We start from the raw sequence: 23,095 nt of genomic DNA on the forward strand, positions 1-23,095 counted from the left end.
CTCTCTAACCCCTAGTCTTACCTTTTAACTCTTTAACTATCAGAGGAAATGGACCCCATTGAGACCACTATGCTGTAACAAGAGTTAAAGTACAAATGGAATCCTTCTATGCCGAGTGGAGGCACCTGTAGGAAGTGTCTCTTGAGGTCTTCTACTTGGAACTCTCCTGGTTTTCTCTATCTGTCTTTAGTGTCTCCTGGGTTACACAGCTCTTCTCTTAGAAGCAGCCGCATGAAGAAATTGAGTGGCTAGGACAAGTTTTGAACTGTTAGTTCTCTGTACAGCATCAGCACCTTAGCAAACACCACTTGCAGCAAACAACAAAACAGAGTTCTAAAGAAATCCTATGCTATGGCGACTTTTAGGCATGCAAAAGGGCTCTCTGGTGTTCAACAGGTCACACCATGAGGAAGCTGGCCTCTTTGGTGCTCTACATCAAGGGAACTGCAAAGAAAGTTCAAGTTCACAGTTCACATCAAGTGCGATGCTTAGGGACAAACTAGTAAGAAGTCACACTTGTGAACTGTATCCAGTGTCGGTTTCCTTTCTCAGTTCCCCGAGTTTGAAGCCTCTTGTAGCCATTTGACTCAAATGAGGGCCTGCAGCTTCTCTTTGAGTCAGTTCATCGTGTGCGTGTGTGTGTGTGTGTGCGCGTGTGCGCGCGCGCGCGTGCGTGCATTGGTCTATGTGTGTGGTATATGCTTGAGCACTTGTGTGCTCATGGAGGTCAAAGGTTGGGCGTTCTGCTCTGCTGTTCTCGACTCTATTCCTTTGACCTAGAGCCAGCCTGCAAGCCGTCGAGCCCCAGAGATCCTCTGTTTCTGCCCACCCTACCCCCAAGTGCTGGAGTTACAAGAACACAAGCAGTTACACCTGGTCTTTTCATGCGGGGATTTGAACTCAGCCCCTTGTGTTTGGCCACCAACTGTTCTTACCAGTTAACCCATCCCCCAGCCCCTCTGACACTATTGTTGTTTGAGGACAGAAGGGTGCAGGAGGAAAATGAGGAAGTCATCTATCTCCCTGGGACTAGTCTGAAGGTGGGCATCTTCTCTCTGGGGAAGTATAACCACTGTATCGGCTTTCTGTATTTGGGTTTGGCTGCGCTCGCTTTAGTGAACACAGGGATTCAGACCCAGCTGCATGCTTACGATTCTGGAGCAGGAAGCGGGGTGGTAAGCTCTTGAAGCAAACTCTCCTCATAGCTCTGGGACAGAGAAATCTGGTTCTCTTCCATATGATTTTGTAAATCTGAAGGGAGGGACTTTCTCTGCCTGGCTCTCGGAAGAACAGAAGCACAGGAGAGAAAGGGAGATAGATGGTCCTCGCCACACCTCTTTGCACAGAAGTCTATGTTTTCTCTCAAGTCCTCTGAGTGTTATGCATGTCTTTAACAGCCCTTGGGGTCCTGTCTATTGCCTTTTATTAATCAACTAAAAAGTTACTTAAGGGCAAAAACAAAAGCAAAAACCCCAAGCCCCAACCCTCGTGTGTCAGCACTCCAGTCTTCCTGCCCTAGCCTCGTCCTTGACTCTGAGGTGTCTCTCTTTATTCCCCAGCTGCTTCTGAACTGACTAATCACACCCACGGGTCCCCTCTGGCTAAATCTTTTACATGCTCCTGTCCCCTCTCTCTCTAATCTCCCCAAATCACCGCTCCAGGTTCCAGGAGGCTCACAATACCCTTTGTCAGGAGCGGGGAAACCGAAACCCAGCTTAATCAGCTCCCTGGGTAAGCGGCTGTGAGGCTTCAAATTGCCGGTTCCCAGCCCCTGCAGGTGCAGTAACCGTTTGGACTGCTTTTGACAGTCTCAGCCTGCCTGGCCCTTGCTCACTCCTCTCCCGCAGCCCCGCAGCCCCGCAGCCCCGCAGCCCCGCAGCCCCGCAGCCCCGCAGCCCCGCAGCCCCGCAGCCCCGCAGCCCCGCAGCCCCGCAGCCCCGCAGCCCCGCAGCCCCGCAGCCCCGCACTTCGTCATAATTCCCTATCTTACTAAGGAGATTTAAAACTGAGCTAGGAACGCGTTTCTTCCTTTTCGTTGTCAGCCTATTCCTGCATCATTTTGCCACCATTTAAAAGGAAAGTATCCGGCAGACGTCGGGGGGTAAAAATCATTATTCACCCTGGCTCTGTTATCTTCTTATGGCCTGTGCTGAAACTATACCATCTCAGTCACCAGGGAGCATGCTTACAAGGGCAAGCTACGGCAGGACACAGTAGGATTGACATGCTAAATTTCCTGCCCAAATGCCTGCCTATTAAAGCCTGGGGGAAACGATACAGACTGAACCTAGCAAGCAAACAGAAAACAGCTCCACCATCATCAACCAAAAAAAAAAAAAAAAAGACTCCGGAAATGCAATACGACCTCTCTAAAGGCAGAAGTGTTTACACCAAACCGCCTATCCTAACTGCTTTAGAATGTGCTTGTTTAAAAATTAATGTAGGCAAATAGAATACAGAATTAAGGTGGGCTATTCTTTACATCTGTACTAGTTGCCACCAATGGAATGGCCTTAAACGACAGAACCGTATTTTTTCCTGATTCTGGAGGCTGAAGGGTGTGGTCAAGCGGGGCGGGGTTAGTCCTCCTGAGGCCCGGAGGGAAGGAACCTCTCTCATTTACTGATCTGCCAGGTCTTTGTGAGTCTCTTCATGTCTCTATTTTCTACGCATTTCTTCATCCCAAATGCCCCTGACTAGGCATACACCACTGTATAAGATTAGGGCCCCGATCAACTCCCTTTAACTTGTTTCCCTTTGAAATCTCCCCCCCCCTCAATAAGTTCTCCTTCTGAGGAGCTGGGGGATTATATGATTGGGGGTTGAGGGCACAGTTCAAACTATGAGTCCTCATCTGTGAGTGTTTGAATAAAAAGTGTTCCCCACAGAGTCAGGCATGCAGAACACTCGTGACACTGTTGAGGGGGTGGGGGGCTGTGGCCTTGCTGGAGGAGACATGCTGTTGGGAAATGGATTTGAGAATGTGTGGCTTTGTCCTATTTCCAGTCCGCTCTCTCTCCTTTGGGTTTGAAGTTGAAGATGTGATCTCTCAGCTTCCTGCTCTGGTCGTGCTGCCAAGCCTCCCTCATCATTGAAACCATAAGCCCAAATAAATTCTATTTTCCTTAAGTTGCCTTTGGTCGTGGTATTACATCACAGCAACAGAAAAGTAACTCACACACCGTCCTTTTTATTGTATTATTTGCAGACTCCAGTGCAAAATGAGAACGAGTGTCCCTGACTAATCATGCAGGGATAGCTCTCCTTCTCACAGGCCCACAAGGATCACACTTTCTGTCCCATAATACTTCTGGACACATACTTAGTATCTAGATTGGACACAGGTGTTCAGCTCCCACTCAGCCTTCTTAGAGTATGTGGTGAGGTTGCTGGCCAGTGGGCAGTCCACTCTCAGGCCCCAGGCCATGTGCTTGCTACTCCGAGTGGAAAACAGCAGTGGTTGTGGGGATGTACCAGGAGGAAGTAGTCAAGAACCTGTCCCAGAGGAGAAAAGCCAGGTAAATTGAATCCCAATCCTCTGGCTTGTTCTCCCCTGTCCATCAGACTTACATAAGGTACATAAACTCAGAGAGAAAAACTACTAAGACCCCGAGCCACAGAGCATTAAACTATATGCTGGAGGCCCCTCTGAAATTGGGACTCCAAGAAACTACATTGGGTACATGCCCATGAATCCTCCCTGATCTTCTTGGATCTAAGTTAGTGCTGTAGAAAAAAGGCCGGCAGGCTACAGAACACATGCTTGGGACTAGAAGAGAATCAGCCTTGGACTCACCACCTGAATAATGGGTTCATCCTAGTGCTTGCATCATAGGCTCCCGAGGGGTTATGATAAAAGATAAATTAGATATGAAACTTTAGACTCACAAACATAGGATAGATGATAAAATATTTTCTTTCATTTTGCCAAATACAAACAGACTAGATATTATAACTGTAATTCTTGCTTGATAAATGTTTTGTTATATGTAATTTTACTATGTTGAAGTTAAAACTTTCTTTTAAATAGGAAGAAAGGGGGAAATAATAGGTGATGTAGCTCTGTATGCTGTGAATATGTTGCTCTGATTGGTTGATGAATAAGATGCTGATTGGCCAGTAGCCAGGCAGGAAGTATAGGCAGGATAAGCAGACAAGGAGAATTCTGGGAAGAGGAAGGCTGAGTCAGGAGACACCAGCCTGCTGTTCTAGGAGCAGCACGTAATGTCACAGAGGTAAAGCCATGGAACACATGGCGACATATAGATTAACAGAAATGAGCTGAGTTTAAATGTAAGAGCTAGCCAGTGGTAAACCCGAGCTAATGGCTGAGCAGTTTTAATTAATATAAACCTCTCTGTGTTTACTTGGGTCTGAGCAGCTGCTGACCTGGTGAGATACAGGAAAACTCCAGCTACAGGTTCCCATATGGGGGTACCCTTGGTCATCCGGATCACTCTGACAACATTAATGAAAGTGAAAACAAATCTTAATTTTGAATGTCAGGGCAGTGAAAAAAAAAGACAGTGTTCATAGTTACATAATTACTTTGAATTTCCTGTTTATTTTTATCCTTGCAATTTTTCAACAGCAGTAATAACGTATTCCTTTGGAACAACAGTAGTCTGGAAGGTATCATACATTAACAAGTCATGTGGCCACTCATGGAAGTAGAAGGCTCTTGCTTTATTTAGTGACTTATCACAGAGCCCATTTCTTTGAGTGGCTTTACTTCACAGAAATACTACAGTTAATCTGGTATTTATAAGGCGCTCTTTGGTTTGTTCCTTTTTATAAATTATAATATTTCTTTTCACTTCAATCAATTTAAGCCACGATTTATGTTCTCGGCTATGTGCTAGAACATCTCCTAAAAAGCTTTCAAGGACCGTTTCTGAGAGCACACAGAAGGAACAGTTTGTAGATGTCTCAAATCTGTTACTCTGATAGATGGGGGGTTGAGTTCAGAAGACACAGTACAAAAGCATTTCTGCTTTAGGACACCTGAGATAAATGAGCGAATTGTCAGGTCAAAGAAGGGGAACTGAGTATTCAACTGGGCTCCCTATGTGACTTAACCTTGCTAGTCGCTGCCTTGGAACCTATATTGGGTAGCACCTGTTGCTGTGACAATGAACAATAGAAACAAGATTAGAAACAATGATGAAGAGTTAAAAAGACCAGGCAAACTGGAAATCTATGTTACTGTGCAAAGTAAGTGAGTGAGGTAAAGAGCCAATCAGAGGAGGCATAACAAGGAAAACATGAAGAGAGAGATGCAGAGAGATGCTGGGCAGAGATAGGAGAAATGAGGTCCAGAGGGCTGGAGTGATATGTGGCCAGGGAAGGCAGCTAAACCAGTCTGGGCATGCTTTTGCTTAAATCCCCAATCTCCAGATTAGGAGAATGGCGTATTGCCTAAGGACATAGGAAGAACGGTATAAAAATCAACAGGTTTATGCATTTTTTTGCTTTCTGAATACATTCACTTGTATTTGTGGGATTTGAAAGTGAGGGGCCCCATTGATCATCCCAGGGCTAAAATGATCTTCATGCTCCAAGTATAGAGTAGGAGAAAGACTGAACTAGACCACAGGGTCACAGAGGCACATCCAGCAATTCTTCGAATCAATGCATGGACGACTGGGCTGGAGCCCTGTTCTACACGTCCTGTAGATGCAAGTTACTTAACCTGGCCCCCTCTTCAGGAAGGTATATATTGCCGTTGCCTAGCTCAGTGTAATGAGGTTCATCGTGATGCAGATAAACTGGCACCAAGTCCTCCCCAGCGTTGGAAACCACTAGGATCAGTAAAGAGGGCATTTCAACCTGGGTATCAGAAGTGGTGCTAAGGAAGAATGTCAGGGCCTTGCCTCTTCCCCACCATCCTCCTCCCTGGAAAGCTCTCCCAGGTGGCAATCTCTCTTTTCTTCCTCTACTGGGGCTTTCTGCCCTGAACCACTTTTCCTCACATGCACAACACAATGACTCTGGCAGCAGCAGGCTCCTCTTTGTTTTCTTCATCTGAAAATCTTTAACTTCCACACAGATTCATCAATTCTCTGGCCCAGTGCTTTGCCTGCTGATGGCTGTGCCTATTAATGTAGCTTATGAAATGAATTTAGTATCATAACCACTACCACAGAGTAAACAGCATAGTATAGAGTAGAAAAAACCGCCAGTATGATATATTGGGCTAGGGCGTCTTTTAAATGGAACATTTAGTTATACACTATGCATTTGTAGTATGAAATATTTCTGTGAACACTACACCCTTGACTTTGGCTCTAGTATTGCTCTGGCCAGTTGGTTTTTTGACTTCTGCTTCACATCTCCTTTTTCACTTACTGTTCAATTTCATGACTACTCCTGCAACCACATCGTCCCAGGAAGTTGTGGGAACTACACACATTTGACTCCAGTACCCAGAATGGATACATTTCCCACATGGGACTTTCCATGTCTGCTACCCTCCCCTTGCAAGAACTTCTCCAACCTCCTTTCACTTACTCATTTTTAAAAGAAAAAAGTGTGTGTGTGTGTGTGTGTGTGTGTGTGTGTGTGTGTGTATTTCAAGCTTGCTGCTTCCTGTTAAGACTGACTTAGCTCAACTCTAACTTTCCAGATGATGTCTTTGCTGAGGTGGGGTGCGGGTGCTTCATTCCAGTGGCCAGTATTCTTGAGTCTCCATAAGATTCTGGGATACTTACAATGAGCCCCACACTTGCCTCAGCGACCTTAACAGGCCCCTTTCTTCACAAATAAAAGCCTCATCAGGAACTTGCAGCTTGCTGAACTTTGACGTTGCTGATGCATGGTTCTGTGGCTCTCACATAAACTATGACTTATACCCTGTCTCCCTTTCTTCATTTGTCAACCCCCTACTTACTCTTTAGGAAAACAAGAGCCTTGTGGCAGGTCCCCAGATCCTCAGGCCTGTCCCTCCTCCGAAGCCCTCCAGCCCCGGGCCCATGGCTTGGTGTCCTACTGCCTACTGTACTTTCTGTGGTTGTTTGTATTTCTGTGTCTGTCTCGGGCTTCTTGGAGACAGCGTCACATCACTCCTGTTTTTATATCTCCAATATGGGGTTGTAGAGCTGCTGCTGCTGGCCCTGGGCTCACATCCTCTAACCTGGTGCTTGCTCACTTGCAGACAAGTCCTGTTTCTATCCAAGTGTTTCCAGAGGGCCAGAAACATCCGAGAATGAATGTTTCAGGAATGGCAATCATGGGGGTGGGGGTGGGGGTGGCAGGAATATGCTAGTGCAAAATACCACAGCTTTCTGTCCCTCTGTGGGCCCACTGAGACCTCTAAGTGGGTCTTCTCACCGTGGAATTGAACCTCAGGCTTTCTTCCCTTCCCTGCCCATTTCCTCTCTCCCTTCCCATGCTTTCTCGAACTGCCTCTCAAATAAACCATCTGCACTGCAGTAAATGCACATCTCACAGCTTGCTCTCTGAGGAGCCCAAAGCTGCACAGGGGAAGAGCACATGACATTTACCAGATAGAAACCAGGGAGACCTTCAGCCATTGCTCGCCCTTCTTCCCATCGCCCATCTCGTTTCACCGTCGTTTCTTTAGACAGGGCCCATGGTCAAGAGACTGATCTCCTAGTCACCCACACCCTCATTTTTCTTGGCACTGATTGTTTAGAAGAGACACCCCAGCCTGGTGGAGCTCACTACATTTGTGCATCTGGGGAGCTGATACCACTGGAGGAAACTCTCTCACTATGCTCTGATCAGGGCCACTTCACAATTTGGGCTTTTAACTTTCAATGTCTCTTCAAATGGGTTGACTCTCCCTTTGTTTATTTCCTTTAGCAGAAACATTACCTGTCTTTCCCCCGGATGCTCTGCTCCCTCTTTCTCCTCCCTTCGCCCTCCCAGTATCTGGAGTGTGTGAGTGATCAACTTGACAACTCCACACAGCCCAGAATCACCTGCAAAAGGAGTTTCAGTTGAGTAATTATGCTTATTGGGTTAGTCTGTGGGCATATCCATGATTGATAATTAATATAGGAGGGCCCCGGCCACAATGGGAGATACCATTTCCTGGGCAGGTGGTCCTGGGCCATATAAGGAAGATAGCCAAGCATGAGCTAAGCAGAGATCTAGCCAGCAAACTATGTTTCTCCATAGTTCATGCCTTTATGTCCTGCCTTGACTTCCCTCAATGATAGATTGGGAACGGTGTGTACGTCAAATAAACCCTTCCCTTCCCAGGTTACTTTAGGTCAGAGTGTTTTATCACAGCAACAGAAAGCTAACCAGAACAGTGGCGTGATCAAATTTAAGCACATGGTAGGACTCAGTGAGGGAAAGTCAACCACAAAAGGCCCTTTTTAGTCACCATGGAATTGGAGGACAGGATCTGCCAACTGGAGTGCTGAGGATAGGAAATGATTGACATAGGGTTGCCAAACTGCCCAAATAGTCCGGACTAGCCACAGGAAGAAGGTGCCATGAAGACCATACCGCTAACGGAAAACACATGCCATTATGAGGCTCTGTGTTTTACAAAGGAGGAAACTGAGGTGCAGATATCATATCTAGGGTTTGAATTCAGTCTGGCTCTGAAACTCAATGAACTCTACTGCCATTTGACACATTTGCTGATTTTTGCATACAGATTACTGATGAATGAAAAGTCAGAGCAACGTAGTATCCTTGGCCTCACAAGGCTGGTACACTTGGAATGCACAGAACAATATTGCATATGCAACCTGCTACACATAGCTATAGATCGACTCTTAATGGGCATGCCACTAAAATGATGTGTATTTTCATCTTAGTTGTTAGGTTGATGCCAGTCACGGCTAAAGGTAAATCAGCATGGTGCTGGATGAGAAACAGGGGTGTTCTGAATATGGCTAAGCACACTGTGGCTGTCCCTGGCTTCCTGCACTTGAATGTGAACTTCAGTCATGCTGGCCAGTTTTATGTCAACCTGACACAAACTAGAGTCATTTGTGAAGAGGTAATCTCAATTGAGAAAATGCACCACAGGCCAGTCTGTGGGATTACTGCTGGTGGTGCCTCCCTTGCCTGGGCTATCGGTGCCAGGCGCTTTAAGAGAACATTCTGAGTAAGTACTGGGGAGCAATCCAGAAAGCAGTCCTCTTCCATGGCTTCTGTATCAGCTCCTGTTTCCAGGTTCCTGCCTTGCTTTAGTTCCTGCCCACAACTTCCTTCCATGATGGACTGTAATCTGTGAGGTGAAATAAATCTTTTCTTCCCCAAGTTGCTTTTTCTCATGACATGTATCACAACAATAGAAACCCTAAGAGAGAAATAGACACTATTTCAGGTCCCCTCCCCATACGAATATTTTGGTTTTTCCTTCTTTGCTAATAAACACTTGATTCACACCTGTCTACAATTCACTTGTGATTCAGCTGGTGCAGGCACTGGGGTCAGGAAGGGAGCCTGAGTGGTAGGTAGTTAGCACCCCCACTGCAGTGCCTGCCTTTGAAGAATCTTTATGCCCACCACACTGAACTTTCAGATTTGCAGGCTGCACCTAGAAAGTACAGCAGGGAGCTGGTGATTCTCATTTTCAAAGTGCCCTTGATTCTGGAAAAGAAGGCCTCATTAGCCACTATCTCGGGTCAGGATTTGGGTCTGCCAAATATAGAAAGGATTACCTCACGGTGGGTGCTGGCCCTGACTGTGGGATCCCCAGATGTGTATCACGTGACTCACTCCCAGCTCCTCTCACAGGCTACTTACTGCCTAACACCTACGCCCAAGATTCGGATGCTAACACGCAAAGCTGTCAACTGCAGGATGTGTGTGTGTTTGTGCACATGGGCTGAGAGAGAGTTTTACTCAATTGAACAATACCTCGAGAGCATTTCCGACCTGTGGCTGCTCCAGAAGAAGCGTTGGTGTGGTTTAGCCTCGGTGGGCATAAAGTCCCTGGAGAGTGTTAGGAAGTACAACCCAGAATTTTTTTTTAAAAGGTGTGTATATATTGAAAGGAAAATAAAAGAACAAAGATCTGGATTACATCTTGTTTTGTGTTTCTTCTCCAAATGTATTCCTAGGTCAGAGCGGATGGAAGCTGCCAGGGAGCTCTGTCTGATTTGAGGCCACATACTTGCTTCTATCACCACACAATCACGCCTTCTGGGACACGCCTCCCGTGTCTCAGAGACTGGCTTCTGAGCTGGTCCTTGAGGGCACTGATCTTTGCTTGGATTTCTTACAAGTTCACTTGTGAGTCTTACTGTATGTGGTTAGCGCTCAAACCTATGCTGAATTTAGCAGTTGGTGCACGTGTTTTGGGCTGTGTAACTTAATTTTCAGTGGTTTCATGAATATTGTAGATCCATTGTTCAGCCTAGAGAAACCGAGGAGCCGAAGGTAGCTCATGTCTACACAAATCTCAATGGGGTTCACTCTGCTGAGAGACTCGACGAGGTGCCCCGCCTTCCCGAGGGGCGGAGCAGATAGGCCTGTTTTGGGGGTCATCTGTAGAGTGTTGTGCACACGGTGAGCCAAGTTCTAGCTTTGGGAGGGAATGGAATGAGACATCTTTTTGTCAGCTTTATCTGAAAGGTGACTTTCCTAAACAACTCTTGTAAACTTTGCATTTTGAAGCTATTCTTACCCTCCCAAGTCCAGTACGACCTGCAAGCCTGGAGAGCAAGATCCTGCCTCTCACCGCGCCCTAATTCGGAGGCCAATAGGAGAGCCGAAGGGACGATACTGTCCCATCTGCCTCGGGACAGTACACAAGCGACCACAATACGAACTCAGACTTGCTCTTGCTTGCTCTTCTTGCTCAACCCCTATCCGTTTCCTGCCCCTGACTCCCGAGTGCCAATTTGCCCCAACCCCGGCGCTGGGGACACTCACCTAGCCACTCGAGGGCCGGTTCCGGGGTGAGGGTCAAATCCTGGGCGCTGCCTGGGTGAGCCCCAAGCAGCAGCAGCTGCTGCATCCAGAGCAGCAGCAGCAGCAGCAGCATCGTTAACCATTTCACCATCAGGCACTCTAGGTGGCACCCACGGGGGCCGCAATCGTGTCCCCTGCACTGGGCTTCGGTGCAGGAGGCAAGAGCAGCCTCTAGCCTTCTCGAGGACCACGCTACCCGAGATGAATTCGCCTCCCTGGTCGCCACACTGTGAACGGCACTGGCTCTGGGCGTGGAGACACAAATAGCCGAGTTTTCCCCGCCCTGCCTACACTGCCTTGGGGAGGGAGGAGGAAGAGGGGCCGGCCCTGTGCGATCCCAAACACTCCTGCCTTTAGGGTTAGAAGAGGCAGGGCTGAGGAGGTCCCGTGGCTGCCCTCTCGGCAGAGTACCCAACCTTCTCCCCCCTCCCTTCCCGTGCCCCAGGGGTGGGCAAGCTGATCCTCTCAGGGAGAAGAAACCTGCCAACTGGATTTGCAAGGGTTTGGAGACCAGCAGATGAGTAAAAAAAAAGGCTGTCTGGTGAAGTCACCAGCTTTGTCCTGACTTAAAATAACCCCAGGCTTCTGTTTCCTTAGATCATCTTTATCTAATAGATTATCCCTGTGCAGAGCTGAGAAACCCGGCCAGAGAGGTGAGTGATTGGTTACTCTTTAACTCCACAAAACTTACTCCCTAAATGAGTAGAGACAAAACAACAAACAGACAAGACACCAAGCTCCCCAAACTCTGACCAGACTCGGCCTTCCTAACTGCCCACCTTCCCCCTCAGATAACCAGCATTAACTCCGCTGCGAGCATTCAACACACACGGCAGCACTTCTGTACAAGACCCACCCTAAGCAAGACGTTGGCATTAGATGGCAAAACACAAAAGAGGGAAGACAGCAAGAGGGGTACTAACGGGGAGGGGGGACAGGCCATACGATCTCGGAGGACCCGTACTTCTTAAGCATTTTGCCGATTACAAAACCAACAAGTACCGGCAGCACAGTGCCTCTGTAACTTTCTGCAGCTTTCTGGTGGAGGGTGAAGTAAGCCTTGAGCTCTGTGAGCTGGTCTGTGCGCTTCTGCCACGGTGAGAGTCTTTGAGACGTTCTGGGGCTGGAGGCCTTCGGTGCAGGGGTTAAGGAAAGATGAGGTGCTGTCTGGCTGGGAAGGGAGACTGAAGGAGTAAGAGGCGGTTGGAGAGGAGGAGGAGAGAAGGCGCAGTGTGTACCTCCAGTCTTTAGCAGGTATAAGTATGTGTAGAGGTCAGTATCTATGCCTGAAAATATGCACAACAGGCATGTTGTGAGGAGCGTAGCGGACCGATCGGTCGGCAGCCCCCAACAGTGGCTTTCTCTCCGTTGGCCTCAGAGCCACGTTACGGTGGGAAGAGTGCCTACGGTGGGAAGGTTAAGCCCCGATTAAGCTGACTGTCGTCCATGGTGGCAGACAGGTGCAATCCATGTGGCCCAATTAGATCACAGATCTGGTTACTGATGTTAATCTCTGGAGAGAAGCAGGGCAGGGAGAATAAAGGGGAGGGAGACTGGAGGAACTGGAGTGGGCTCTGAAGATCATGCCACGCGTTGGTGATGGGTGGGTGGGTGGGAAGTAGCGACTGGCTGGGCCAGGAAGTTGTAAGAGACAAAGGTTAGAATGAAAGGTCTATATGAGAGATGTGTGCCTGGCTAGAACAAAGGGCGGGCAGCCGGCACACTAGGAAATGAAGCAACATGGCTAAGTCTTTTCCTTGCTAGGATCTGAAGTTCAGCCGCTGTCTAATGAGGCTGGGGAGCCTTCTCTGATCCACGTGGATAATATTCTAAAGTGGCAGGGCTCTGGCTAGGAGGAGGATAAGGGAGGAGGGAGACAAGTCATATTTCATCCTCAGAGCAATTAGTGTAATGAAGAGAGGTGAGGGCAGCTTCCTGGCCTGTGACACCGCATATCCTATTCAGCATTAAAGACCCAAGAAGAGCTACCGTTTTTCATGTCTTCCCAGAACGATAGGGCTTAGAGGCAGAGAGCCATGGTGGAATTTTTAGTCCGTGAGAAGAAGAATGATTATGCTTCTTCCGGACTTCCATTTCAGGTTTTTGAGACAGGGGAAGGGGATGGAGGTAACTTGCCTGCACTGAGACTAGCTTTCCCTAAACCTTTGTCTGTACAATGGGGAGAAAAAACATCAGCTCGTTGTGGGATGATGCTCAGAAGGGATTAAATGAGCTATCGGATGTGAAGTGCTTAGCACGGTCTAGCCGGTTGTAAATATCCACCTCTGGGAGCTGTGAGGGTGTGGGGAGGAAACGGCCAGAAGAGCAGGCTCCAAGCGGGACTCAGGGCAAGATTGCAGAGTGTGGGTCACTGGGAGTGTCTCCTGCCCCCACCAAGAATGCCCTAGGCAGGACTCTGAACCTGTGGATCTGCATACAGCTGTCTTCTCCTGTTGGCTTTGGGCTAGCTGTTTACTTATCTGTCTCACCTGATTGAGAGCATCTTGAAGAACTGACTGCATTGACTCTCTGAGTCTCCTGAACATCACATTTCCAGGCACTTAATAAGCACTTCAAGGTCTTCTGCTGAGGCAAACACTCATAGAGAGTGGCTTAGCATCCTGACATCCCACTGTACCTGGGCTACACATACACCCCTTTATAATAATAGTGCACTTGGCAGCCCAAGACCTTACCTGCACAGAGGATGCTTACACACGCCTCTCTGAACAATGGGATAGGTTTCTCCTCCCCTTAACAACAAACTTAGATCAATTCTGTTCCACAATCCTCTGGACCAAACCAGATTTGAGTTTATGTGCAATAAGGCAAAACGGTCTTCAAGTTGAACTTTTAGAAAGACTCTCCTATTTATCATCTTATGCCTATGCACAACTGGGTGTGCATATAATTAAAATCAGATGGATTATGGGAAGGGACATGTGCATTGGAAAAATTTTTATATCACCCAATCTTCCACTCAAAATTGAGAACCACCCAAACTACACCCCTTAGTAAGTTGTGGGTCTGGGGTCATTCGATAAATTCACCAGTCTGACTCCACATTTTTAGTAAATGTTGAGGCTTTTCATTAAAACAAGGCAAAGCAAAACAAAATAAACCAACAAAACTGGCGAGGACCAAACCAGAGAGTTCTCTAGATAAGGCCTTGACTATTGTTAGTCCAAGGAATTTAAGGCAAAACCTACAAAGTTATAATTTTGGGGGACCGAGTTAACTCATACCTAGTTTAGGTGCAGGCAAAAGCTTGATTTTGTGACAGATGTCCAGCACACACCTCAGCTATCCAAGCAAACAAGGGGTTCATACAAAAGCGGAACTTAGCAGTTAGCCTGTGAATCTTGTGACCCCATTACCTTGTAAGAATAGCTGAGGCAGTGAAAACTTTTACAACAATCAGCAGTTTCTAAGAATAGCCCAACTACACTGGGAAGTTGTCCATCTTGGGCAAGCTGGCTGACAGGGTGCATTCAAGATAGGAGCAACTTCCTCGTGGCTTGCAAGCTCAAAATAATTTTGTTTTTACAAGTCTTTTCAACACAGTAAGTTATCCTCTAAACATAATGCTCACCATCCCAGTTACCAGTTCCTCACTTTTTTCAGATGCCATAAAAAGACACTCCAGGCAGTAACTTGAGCCCTTGAGGGTCTGACTTGCTGTCAGTCCCCGCACTCTAGTCCTTTTCAATATGTTCCATCGCTTTGCTCAGAATAAAAAGCTTCCTTACCACTTTTCAATCTGTGCGGGGGTTTTTATTTCATTCTTGAGGGAGGCCAAGAACCTGGAAACACTTCATCTAGACTCTGACCACCATTAACATTCTCAAAGAAGGGAGCTAAAGAAAGAAGGGAGAGAGAGACAGAGAGACAGAGAGAGACAGACAGACAGAGACAGAGAGGGAGAATGGGATCAGGGGAGAAGAAGGAAGGAGACAAGAAGGGAAGAAAGGATGAATTTAAAAGGCATATAGTATTTGAAGTCTTTAGAAACTTGATAGAACTGTTTGGAACCTGAAGTGTGTAAATGAAAATGCTTAAGAAAATGTGGGCATTTAAAGCTCACTTGATGCATGGGCTGTGGTTAGAGATGAAATTGATGAGTTGTTTTAAGCATTGAAAGAATCAAGATCTCAGCAAGAATGGACGAAAGTAGTTGGAATGAAAATTTAACCAAGTGATCATTTACCAAGTACAGGCAAAGCAAAGGGAGCCCACATCAGGTAGCAAAGTGCCACATTTATGGCTAGACGCTGTGTCATTTCTGCACCTAGGCCTCAGAGAACGAGGGTAGAAAGGGTGGTAGGAGTCTACTGAGAGCTGAGTCCTTGGGGGTGGGGGACATCTAAAGGACAGGAGACCAGCTAAGAGCAACTGACCCAGCCAGGGAAGAGACCAACCGAATAAAGAGCTTTTGTTGTCTGCCTACTCTGATGACTTCTCACTGGCCAAACCCAGCAGAAATTCAGCAATCAAGGAAGTCACAGAAGTCAGCTCCCTAGATCACTGAGTGGAAGTGGAGCATTGTGGACAGCAAGTCTGAGGAAGCAGATGAACAAATTGTTGCCCTACAGAGAGCAGAGCAGAATGAGTCCTTGACTGTGTTCACAGGGGAGAGAGGCAGGGGGAAACCATAGCTAGTGATAACAGGGGATGGCCTGAAGTATGGAAGGCATGTGGAAGGCATTTGAAGTACAAGGACTCAAAGGCTGGAAGCTCAGGGTCTGCAGGTAGCTGCTGACAGCCATTGTTATCACTTGCTATAGTTGCATCATGACAACCTCTGTTGTTATACAACCTTCTCTTTTGGGTCTCTCTGCACTTTTCACTTGGCATGTTTATAAGGGTGCCTACCAGTCATTGGAGTTAGTATGTATCATACCTCCGTGTGGCCCCATCCTAAGTGATTATATCTGCAGACTGCTGCCAAATAAAGCCACACTCTGAAGCTCCAGTGAACAGATTTGGGAACATTATTCAGCCAGTTTACCTACTGTATGATCAAGTTGATATACTCCTGGATATTTGCTGGAAAAAAAAAAGAAAGAAACCATGCACCCATACAAGATTTGTGCATTAATCTTCATAGTAACTTTGTTAGAAATAATCAAAGACTAGAAACAATACAACAGTTTGCCAAGAAATGAATGAAGAAATAGATACTGGTAATCATACTTTGCCAAACAATTGAGTATGTTCTGAGAAACGTGTCATTAGTTAGTTTTTTCATTATGTGAACATTGTAGGGTATATTTAAGCTAAAGGTCCATGATATCACTAGGATCATGGATTTGTGGGGCTTGGTTTAGTTTCTTTTCCACTTTCTGTGACTATCCTGACAAAAGCAACTTAAGGCAGAAAGACTTGTTTAGCTTGCAATTCAGGCTGTCATCCATCATTGTGGGAAATCCATCATTGTGGGGAAGCCAGGGTAGCAGGAACTAGAAGCAGCTCAACACACCCACAGTCTAAAGTGGGGGAGAGAGTGCTTGCATGCACACTCACTCTCAGCTCACTTTTTCTTTTTTTGTACAGCCCAGGACCCAAACACAAGGAATGGTGTTGCTCATGTCAATTAATACAGTCAAGAGAATCCCCCAAGAACATGCTCATAGACCAACATAAGGAATGGTGCTGCCCATGTCAATTAATACGGTCAAGAGAATCCCCCAAGAACATACTCATAGACCAACATGATCTAGACATTTCATCATTGAGATATCCCTTCTCAGATTAAACTACATTTTTTTCAAGCTGACAATTAAAACTAGGCACCACAGGGTGGTCTGTCACTGATTTAAGTGGCACCTGACTATATATCCACACAATATTTCTCTTCAATAAAAAAGAAGGAGCTCATGGAGCTGGCAAATTGGATCAGAGGGTAAGGGCACTTGCTGCCACACCTGATGACTTGAGTTCCATTCCTGGACTACATGTGGTAGAAGGAGAGAACAAAATCCTGCGGGTTGTACTCTGACTTCCACATGTGTCCAAACAGACACACACACACACACACACACACACACACACACACACAATTTTTAAAAAAATTGAAATAACTCTCAATACATGCAGTATTGAGAAAAAAATTAGGCTGAGTGAACGACACTAGACAAAAGAAGACAGCATACCTTATGGCCTTATTATTTTAGTCACAGAGAATGTAAATTAATATATAATGACAGAAGTCAGGTATCAGGTGGCCAGTTGCCTGGAATTAGAAATAGAGCCCTAGCAAGAAAGACCAGGTTGAACTGGGAGGGACTGGACAAATGTTCCAAATAGAGGAAAAGGAGGAGAGTATGTGCATGATGTGTTTGAGGAACTCTCATAGTATTCAGATTGAGTATTTCATTGAGGCTAACTACAAAAGCTGGTGCCAAAGCCACTAGGAAGCCAGATTTGTTTTATATTTTACTCAATAAATAGATAAACAGACATCTTCTACAAGAAGTCTGGCCGGGCAGTGGTGGTGCACGCCTTTAATACCAGCACTCAGGAGGCAGAGGCAGGTGGATCTGTGAGTTCGAGGCCAGCCTGGGCTACAGAGTGAGTTCCAGGACAGGCTCCAAAGCTACACAGAGAAACCCTGTCTCAAAAAAAAGTCTGGGTTGGAGTTAGAGCCACAAGACAGGAAAGACAGAATATTCTGCAAGATGTAGGTAGGGTTTCTAAGCAAGTTTCATAACTTCTGTAAAGGTCCATGAATCCAGACATTAAATTTAGGGAGAAGGTAAGGTATGATCTTGGGAAGATGTTTGTTTTTCTGGTGCTGGGGATGCAACCAAGAGCCTCACCCATGCCAGGCAAGTATTCTACCACTGAACCACATGCCCAGTCCATATTGTATTTTGTTTATTATTTATTTGTGCTCGGGAGTGAACCCAGGGTCTTGTGCATGTCAAGCAAGTGCTCTACCAGGGAGTTATTGTCTCCGCATTGTGTTGTTTCTAGATGGACATCTTGAGCATGTCTAAATGATGGGAAGGATCCAGACGGGAAGAAATCAATGGAAATTCACGATGAGAATCCCGAGCAGTCAGAAGTTCCCGTAACAGAAAGACACGGGTTTGCTTCCTAGGAAGAAAATGGTGCATCCCATACAGGAAGGGATGAAGGAAGGGCCGTTCCCAGGGCTAAGCACGTGAGCTGCATAGTTGGGAGTTATCAATTGGCCAGCTTCCTGCTTCTGTTTGGTATGTGCTGTGAAGTAGCTGGGACCTTCACCTCCTGAGGTGGGGAGTGAAGGATTCAGGAATACAGAAAAATATAAAATTGTAAACAAAAAACTGACAGTCATCAGCTCTAAAGGTTCACTGCTAACAATGGCTCTGCTTACAGCCAGGGTTAACTTTTAACCCCCTTGCCCCTTATAGCCAACAACTGCCTGGACCAAAGTTAACTTTTTAATAGATGTTTCTACGTGACTTCTAGCATGCACCCCATGCCTGATGCTTTCCCCCTTACTATAAAAAGGGGGCCAGAAATCACCTCCATTGCCACAGCCTCAGAATCCCTAACACTAGCTATGATCTCAGCTAGCTGATAAGCTTTTATTCCCCATGGTGATATTTTCTTTTCCATTTTTTTGGGAATAAAGTTTGTCTCTGGTTTAATAGACCTTGGTGGTTTGTCCCCCATTATTGCGCTACCCCAGACTCAACAGAGAGGGGCCAGTGGGTGGGGTTGGTTTCCATAGGGACAGAGAGAGCATTGCTGGGGGAATGCAGGTGGGGATAAGGGACTCACTGTATGTGGTAGAGGGCATTTATAGTAGCTCGTGTGCTTTCTCACCCCTGTTCTGTGCCCAGGGAAAGAGAGCTTAGGGGAGCAGGAGATCCCAGATGGATCAAGAAAAGAGAGGGGGAACAAGGAATAAAAGACCATGATAAATGAAGACCACATGAAAATAGGAAGAAACAAAATGCTAGAGAGGTCCACAGAAATCCATGAAGATATCCCCACAATAGACTACTGGCAATGGTTGAAAGACAACCGGAACTGACCTACTCTGGTGATAGGATGGCCAAACATCCTAATTGTCATGCTAGAAACCCCATCCAATGACTGAGGGAACCGGATGCAGAGATCCACGGCCAGGCCCCAGGTGGAGCTCCAGGAGGTCAATTGGCGAGAAAGAGGAGGGTTTGTATGAGCGAGAATTGTTGAGACCAAGGTTGGAAAAAGTACAGGGACAAATATCCAAACGAAAGGAAACACATGAACTATGAAACAATAGCTGAGGACCCCTCCAACTGGATTAGGCCCTCTGGATAAATAAGACAGTTGATTTGCTTGATTTGCTTGGGAGGCATCCAGACAGTGGGACCGGGTCCTGTGCTCATTGCATGAGTTGGCTGTTTGGAACCTGGGGCGTATGCAGGGACACTTGACTCAGCCGGGGAGGAGGGGACTGGACCTGCCTGGACTGAATCTACTAGGTTGAACTCAATCCTCAGGGGAGTCTTTGCCCTGGAGGAGATGGGAATGGGGTGTGGGATGGGGGGGCAGGCGGGGGGGGCCAGGAGGGGGGAGAACAAGTGAATCCGTGGCTGATATGTAAAATTAAATTTAATAAATAAATTAAAAAAAAAGAAGAGTGAGTCTGACTGGATGTCTTACTGGGCAGAGAGAAAAACCATCAGACAAAAAACCCCTTTCTTCTCAGCAGCAGCCATTCACAGAGGGCTCCTAAGAATCAGGCTTCACGTGTACTGTGCCTGCAGGGTGGTTAGAAGTTTAGGACACTAAGTGGGAATCTGCTCTGTGATCAGTCTTTGCGCCTTGCCCAGTCTCGGTTTCCTCTCTGTAAAATGGTAGTAACAGAGTATCTCATGTATAATCCACTCTGTGGAAGTCCTTCCCGCCCTGGGAATGCTGAGAGCTGGTGAAAGTAACTGACTATTAAGTAACACAGCAGCAACACCATGAAACACAACATTGCAATTATTTGCTGATAAGGACACTGGGAGGGGTCCCATGGCATATTGTTAAAGACCTTACCTCGAACCCATTAACTTCATATAATAAGCTTCCAGTAACAGAGAACTCTGTATAGATAAAAGAAAATATTCACTTATATAATACACAGATTTTTCTAACCTATTTAATACAAATATTTAACAGCTTACTCCCAGTATTTATTAAACACTGGAGAGTGTGTTCAAAATATTATTTTATGTTATGATTTATCAGTACTGTGGTACTTTCATAATGCCCACAGTTGCTGAAGTACTCAGAGGTGAAAATTCATTGGGCAGAGGGCCAGTTTTAACAGCGAATTAATAAACGAGCTTTTTACCATAGTCCAAACAGCAATTTATATCAATTTAATTCAATTAACAGCAGTCCCACGATGTGGTGCTTAGCCAGAAAAAAGTTCCATTCAGTCCGAAGTTTCGGGGGGGGGGGGCTCTGGCTTGATTGGTTATGCGCAGGGTGTCTTGTATGCTTGCCACGTCTCCCCCTGCTTCCTGCCCACAGCCTGGCTGCAGACACATGAAAGAAGGGAAGGGGCTGTAACTGTGAATGAAAAGGGTGAGCACTCCCAGACACCTGCCACTCACCCACCTGCCACTCACGCAGGTGCAGTAGAGCTTAGTTCTTCCCGTGGCCAGAGGTGTGCAGAGCTCCTGGGCCTTGCCAGTACTCAGCGCTTCAACCCCAGGGATTCTGAGTCAGGGAGTGTCTAATAGCAACAAGCATCAGGCATCAGTATCCTTTTCTAACTAAGCTCCGAAGGTGATGGATGCTAACTGGCAGGCTAGGGTGGACCATGTTGGATTCCCAATAGAGACGACTAAGAGCTCCTGCTTAGGGCATGGAAAAGAAATGGGACCAGCAAGGCACCTCCCAGAGTTCAGGGTGTTATACTTAGGGCAGAACAATGCACAAACAGCCATAGTAGATGTGTGGCCACTGAGGACGAGGCTGCTGCCTGGCTCCAAGAATCCCACTGTAAGGAGCAATGCTTCCAGATCATCTTGGAGCATTGTGGGTGATAAGTATTGGATCCCTGGTCATTGGGCATCCACTGCCTGCAATAAGCCAATCAAGCCAAATTAGTAAGTCCAGGTTTAATAAACAGAGCAAAGCAACTCCCGGTGACTCTTGGGAAGGTAGGAGAGGAATCACAAGGCAGGTCTGGCGACAAGATCTTAAATATCCTGTAGATGTGGTCTAGAGCCGCCCTGGGGGAGGGGCTGACCTTTGGTGGCCTTTCTGAGGGTGGGGTCTGGAGAGGGCAGCTCCAGAGGAGATCCCCAACAGTGGGTTCCGCTTTCCCCATAGACTCCATAAAGAGAAGGTCAGGGAATGAATTTGTTTAACATCTAGTAGTGGATTTATAGTAATTTTGACATTTTCTCCCGTTTAATATTGAAGAAAGCATACAAGATCACTTCTGTAATCACCGACGCTCCTTTTAAACAGAAATAATAAAACATAGCGGCTGGTGTCTTTGGATGGTACGAAGTAACTCCCAAATGGAAGTGGAGTCTGCAGTTGTGTTGGTACCTGGAAGGAGCCAGGAAGGGGAGAAAGAGGAGATAAGACAGAGGGTAGTGGTCAGGGAAGGGATGTCACACTATCTTCCCCCAAATTATATGTTATTTGTACAGCTTGGGTCAAATCACATAACCAGGCTGAGTTTCCCTCTTTTACGTACGAACAGCTGCCTTGCAGTGTTGCTGTAAGATGAGAAAAAAACCCGAGCCAAAAGTTCCGCACAAGCCCGTCACCCCGAATGCAGTCATTTCACTGGAGGGGGACCCGTCTTCTAGTATCAGGGCTAGAGAAGCTGTAGTGTGTCTGGACTTGTCCCATCTTGCTTACTCTAAAGGCTGGATACTCGGTGAAGTTTTCTTCTAAACAATTCAGGATGCTAAGGTTCAGAGTGGATTACACAGGAGATCATTTTAGAGACTTGTACACAAAAGGTCTTCATGTGTCCTGGTTAAATATAAAGTTAGTGCAGCTTTCAGAGGTGGTCAAAGCTAGGTGAGCAGAGAACTGGGAATTCTGCAAACCTGCTTGATGTTGCTAGGTCTCCGAGGGCTCCTCTGAGAAGTACTTTTTTTTTTTTTTAATAATGTTAATTAAACTTCTTCCTCTCTTTCTCAACAGGAATCACAGTGTTGTAAAATGTGTGGATTTTTTAAGAAGAGGTGTGGATGGCTGAGGGACCAGGGACCCATGAATATGACTTAATTTTTCATTCTGCATTACAGCATTATTTACATTTGACACAAGAGAAACAATTTGCTAATATAGAGGCGGCAATCTCAGTTTTTGAAAAAAGATGACCTATTAAGTTTAAAAGAGAACACGTTTTTAGTGAAATTTAAGATCACACGAGCCCTTTGTTGTAGCATTATTCATGACAAAATAATAAACTATACGCTTAAACCACACATTTTCATTTACACTACAAATTCTTGTTCGCAAATTTGTGGCACACATTCACACCCGTGAAATCATTACCACCATCAAGACAGTAACGTGCTTATCCTCCCTGCAAGATCCCTGTGTTATCCAGCAAGCTTCCCCCCCACATCCCTCCTCACCACAGTGGCCTTCAGCCAATTACCAAGCAATTTTGCCAGTATAGATTAGTTTCATTTCTAGAATGTTATGTGAATACATTTATATAGAGCAAATCCCTTTGGTCCCGTATGCTCCACTCAGTGTGTTTTGAGATCGGCCATGCTGTTACATCAGTGATTTGTTCTTAGCTGGGTGGTGTAGGCCTATGACCCTGCCTACATGGGACCTTGAGACAGGGGATCACAGAGTTCAAGGTCAGTGTGGAAAGCCTAGTGAGGCCTGTCTCAAAAGGAAACATTTAAAAAGGATCAGTGAGAACAAATGCCTAGAATTTGCAAGGTTCTAGGTTCAATCCATAAGATCATCCAGTTCTCAATGTATAAATTGTGACCCCTTTGAACATCCCTTTCATGGGGTCCCCTAAGACCATCAGAAAACAGATACTTACATTATGATTCATAACAGTAGCAAAATTAGTTATGAAGTAGCAACAAAAATAATGTAATGGTTGGGGGTCACCACAGCGTGAGGAACTGTATTAAAGGGTGGCAGCATAGGAAGGTTGAGAAACTCTGTCTGGGAGTACGGGCACAGAGGGTGCACACAATAAGTTAATTAGTTAATATTC

At 46.2% G+C, this 23,095-nt stretch overlaps 1 protein-coding gene across 1 annotated transcript in view; it reads right to left on the reverse strand.

The window, feature by feature from the left end:
- Positions 1 to 11,160, reverse strand: part of Pla2r1 (phospholipase A2 receptor 1) — a 126,241-nt gene extending 115,081 nt beyond the window's left edge. Inside the window, exon 1 of the mRNA XM_028868708.2 lies at positions 10,864 to 11,160. Coding sequence (XP_028724541.1) covers positions 10,864 to 10,993 — 130 coding nt within the window. The 5' untranslated portion in view covers positions 10,994 to 11,160. The remainder of the gene's footprint in view (positions 1 to 10,863) is intronic.
- Positions 11,161 to 23,095: the final 11,935 nt, after the last annotated feature.

This window comes from Peromyscus leucopus, chromosome 4 (assembly GCF_004664715.2).
Source record: "Peromyscus leucopus breed LL Stock chromosome 4, UCI_PerLeu_2.1, whole genome shotgun sequence".
NCBI classification, from domain to species: domain Eukaryota; kingdom Metazoa; phylum Chordata; class Mammalia; order Rodentia; family Cricetidae; genus Peromyscus; species Peromyscus leucopus.